Genomic DNA, 3,357 nt, shown 5'->3' on the forward strand with positions numbered 1-3,357 from the left:
CAAGAATAGAGAGACAGATATGAGAATGCCACTTTCGAAACCTGAAAAAGAGAACATGAAACAGATCAAACCTGATTCATTAGACTGATTCAACCAATACATACAAACTGATTCATTATACAAAAGATATCAAGATCAATACAAACAAAATCAGATCAAGTTATAACCGAAAGTTTTTAAAGATTATAACACAAACATAAACAGAAACTCATTCAAACATTAGACAACATGTCAGTTATTAGTTTGTTCTTCAAAGCCACTTCCAAATCAGAAAGTGGCTCTTTTTTTGCAAGAAGACTTTCCAGCAAATTGTTCTTCGACAGCCTCTCCTTCATTACCCAATCCTTTTGCTTTATCTCCCACATGCCTTGAAACTCCAACATATAAGACTTTACTGCCTTAGCACTAGGAGGACGAGCTTGATCCTCTTCATGGATACCAGGAAAAGAGCTTGATGACTGTGCAGAGAGATCATCACACTTTCTTCTCTTTAAAGCTCTATTATCTTTACTAAATGCATAGCTACACCATTTCTGATCATGCCTTAGCTCCCTCCAAGCATACTCAAGGGTGAACTTCTCCTTGTGTTCATTCAAGTAGATCTGGTAAGCCATATTCATGACATCATCATCACCCTGATCACTTGATTTCTGTTTTGTTGCAGCCTCAAAACTTACAACAAACTTGCATACCATCTTGTTGATCTTCCGCCACCTTTGTCTACAAGGACAGGGACGTCTCTTTTCCAAACCAGCTAGCTTAGAAGTAGCAGCATAGTAAGCTGCAACGCGTGACCAAAACGAACCTTTTTGCTCATCCTTACTAGTGTTGAGCCAAGCTGAGATGAGCACCAAGTCATCTTTGTGTGACCACTTTTTTCTTTCTTTACGCTCCTTAGGTTGATCTTCGTCTATGCTTGGATCATAATAAATCTCAATATGATTTGGTTGTTGAGTCTTCCTCATTTGCTCATTCCCACCAAACTGATTTGGTTTTTGACTGTTTTCAGAGATTTAAATAGCTTGAAACGACAATAACTTAATACAATATGCCAACCAAAACAGAGAAACAAAGCAATCATTAATAAGAAGGAAGTAAAGACTGATTATTTACTCAAAGAACCCTAACTGTGCTAACATGAAAGAACCCTAATTTTTCTAACATTAAAAATCCCAATTCAGATAAACCCTAATTACAATCACAGCTAATAAACCCTAATTCACGAACAAAAATAGAAAGAATCATACCATGAGAAAGAGATTTGAGGCATCGATTTCACCAAAACATTCCGATTTTGCTCCAAGCCAATCATCGATTTGGGGATTTAAGCTTCTCTCCGATTTGGTCTTCCGAACTAGCAGATGGTGACTAACCTCGGTGGAGCTGATGTTCACGGCGGTGAATTACGAGTTTCTTTGCAATTTCTTCTCTCTAATCAAACAGATCGATAATTTCCGACAAGAGAGTGAGAAAGACGATGAGTGTTTATACTTTTTGTTTTGTCTTAAATTTTAGCCAATAAGAAACAGACACGTCATCGGTTTTAAAAAAAAAGTTCTTGTATTTTTACCTTATAATATGAAATATTTTGCTTGTATTTTTACCTTATAATATGAAATATTTTGATTAAAATGAGATACCGTCATAAGAAATTATTTTTTTTCAAAAGAAAATAAAATGTTTAACAATAGAACAAAGTTGAACCAATGGTGGTGTTTTTAAAGAAATTGTTTTGTTTAGTTGTAAAATATAGTTAATGGTTGTGTTTTTAAAGGTAATCTTTTTCTTGTAGAATTAGTAACTTAAAATTAGAATTATATTACCGAGGTGGTTTCTTTAGTTGGGGATATGCGGTATTGAGACATGCTACATCTCCATTGGAAGTAGAAACGAAGGCGTTAATTTTAGCTATGTAACAATGTTGGATTAAAGGAATTAAAGTGATTTATTTTGAAAGAGATAGTGAAATTCTGTATAAGATCTATCAATAACCAACATATTGATGTTCTATTGAAGGTGTTTTACATGATATATATTTTTGGACTTCAAAATTTTAATCAGCTACTTTAATTTTCACTAGGAGAAATTGCAATGGTGCTCCCCACCTTTTAGCAAAATATGGTTGTAATGTTTTACCTCTTTACTCTGACTGTTTTAATCCGTCAATTTGACTATCACAACAATTGTATCATGATTACATTATTTCATCTAGGCCTAGACAAAATATTCGGACCCAAAAATCCGACCCGAACCCGATCCAAAAAGCCCGATCCGAACCCGAATCCGAAATCTAGAAATACCCAAACGGGTTCTATACATATCTCTAAACCCGAACCCAAACGGATATCCGAATATACCCATAATATAAATATATAAAATAATTTATTAATAATATATGTATATGTGTTAGTAATAATCTAATGTCAAAATTATCCAGTTTTTGTATATTTTGGATTTTTTAAAGTTATAAACTCTTATTTAACTAAATTTAAGTAAAAAGTTATATAGGTTTTGAAATTTTTAGTAGTTTGGACATATTTGGATACTTAAATTTTGAATTTTGAGAATTTCGGATAATCCAAACCCGAACCCGAAATACCAGATTCGAATCCGATCCGAACCCAAAATCTAGAAATATCCATACAGGTTCTATATCTCCAAACCCAAAAACCTAAAAATCGGAAATACCGAACCTGAACCCAAACGGGTTCCCGAATGTCTGACCCGAATTACCCGATCTTCATCTATATAATTATATTTTGACGAAAAAAAGAATCTATACTATTAATTGGGAAGGACAACTTGAAGCCAAACAGACCCAATTTTTTAAAAAAAAATTTCATGAAATATATTTCAGTTGCCAAACAAAACTAATGATAGCAAAAATGTTTTAATAAATAAATAAATAATAAAAAACAGAAACTACCTATATTTATGGATCATACTAATTTTGTTGCCAAAAAAGTGGAAATTTAATTCGAAAATCTCCATGTATATAACATATTTAACATTTTGAGATATTTCTAAACAATAATTTAATATTTAATAAAATCTAATCTATAGTATTTTTTATTTGGTTTAATGATTTTATAGTAATTTAATGATTTTTTATTTGGTTTAATAAAAAAATCATCATATATATATTTTTGTTTTATATTGATGTTTTAGGAAAAATAAAAGAAAAATAAATATGTTATATATTTTACAATAGCATAAAATATGGAGAAATATTCAACAAAATTGATATTATCTTTAAAAAATTTTAAAATGACAAAGTCTTAAATAAATAATTAAAATGTTTAAATAAAAAAAATCTTTAAAAAATCAATAATTATTTTTTTTCAAAAACCAATCGAA

General features: G+C 30.9%; 1 protein-coding gene across 2 annotated transcripts; it reads right to left on the minus strand.

The window, feature by feature from the left end:
• Positions 1–58: 58 nt before the first annotated feature.
• LOC111829946 (glutathione S-transferase T3-like) lies at positions 59–1,450 on the minus strand. 2 transcript variants are annotated; one of them, XM_023780281.1, is made up of 2 exons: positions 1,248–1,450; positions 59–999 (listed from the first exon to the last, which is right to left on the minus strand). In XM_023780281.1, the coding sequence occupies exons 1-2, from the start codon at positions 1,310–1,312 to the stop codon at positions 213–215; spliced, it is 852 nt and encodes a 283-aa protein (XP_023636049.1). In that variant the 5' UTR covers positions 1,313–1,450; the 3' UTR covers positions 59–212. The 2 variants fall into 2 exon arrangements, with proteins under 2 accessions (XP_023636049.1, XP_023636082.1); XM_023780314.1 differs by having other exon boundaries at positions 59–1,037.
• Positions 1,451–3,357: the final 1,907 nt, after the last annotated feature.

Source organism: Capsella rubella, unplaced genomic scaffold, assembly GCF_000375325.1.
Source record: "Capsella rubella cultivar Monte Gargano unplaced genomic scaffold, Caprub1_0 scaffold_203, whole genome shotgun sequence".
NCBI lineage: Eukaryota > Viridiplantae > Streptophyta > Magnoliopsida > Brassicales > Brassicaceae > Capsella > Capsella rubella.

Excerpts from the sequence above, each read along its gene's own strand:
- LOC111829946 (XM_023780281.1), bottom strand. The coding sequence starts at position 1,312 with ATGATTGGCTTGGAGCAAAATCGGAATGTTTTGGTGAAATCGATGCCT. Across the intron at positions 1,000-1,247 it reads CCTCAAATCTCTTTCTCATG|TCAAAAACCAAATCAGTTTG; the intron begins GTATGATTCTTT and ends CTCTGAAAACAG.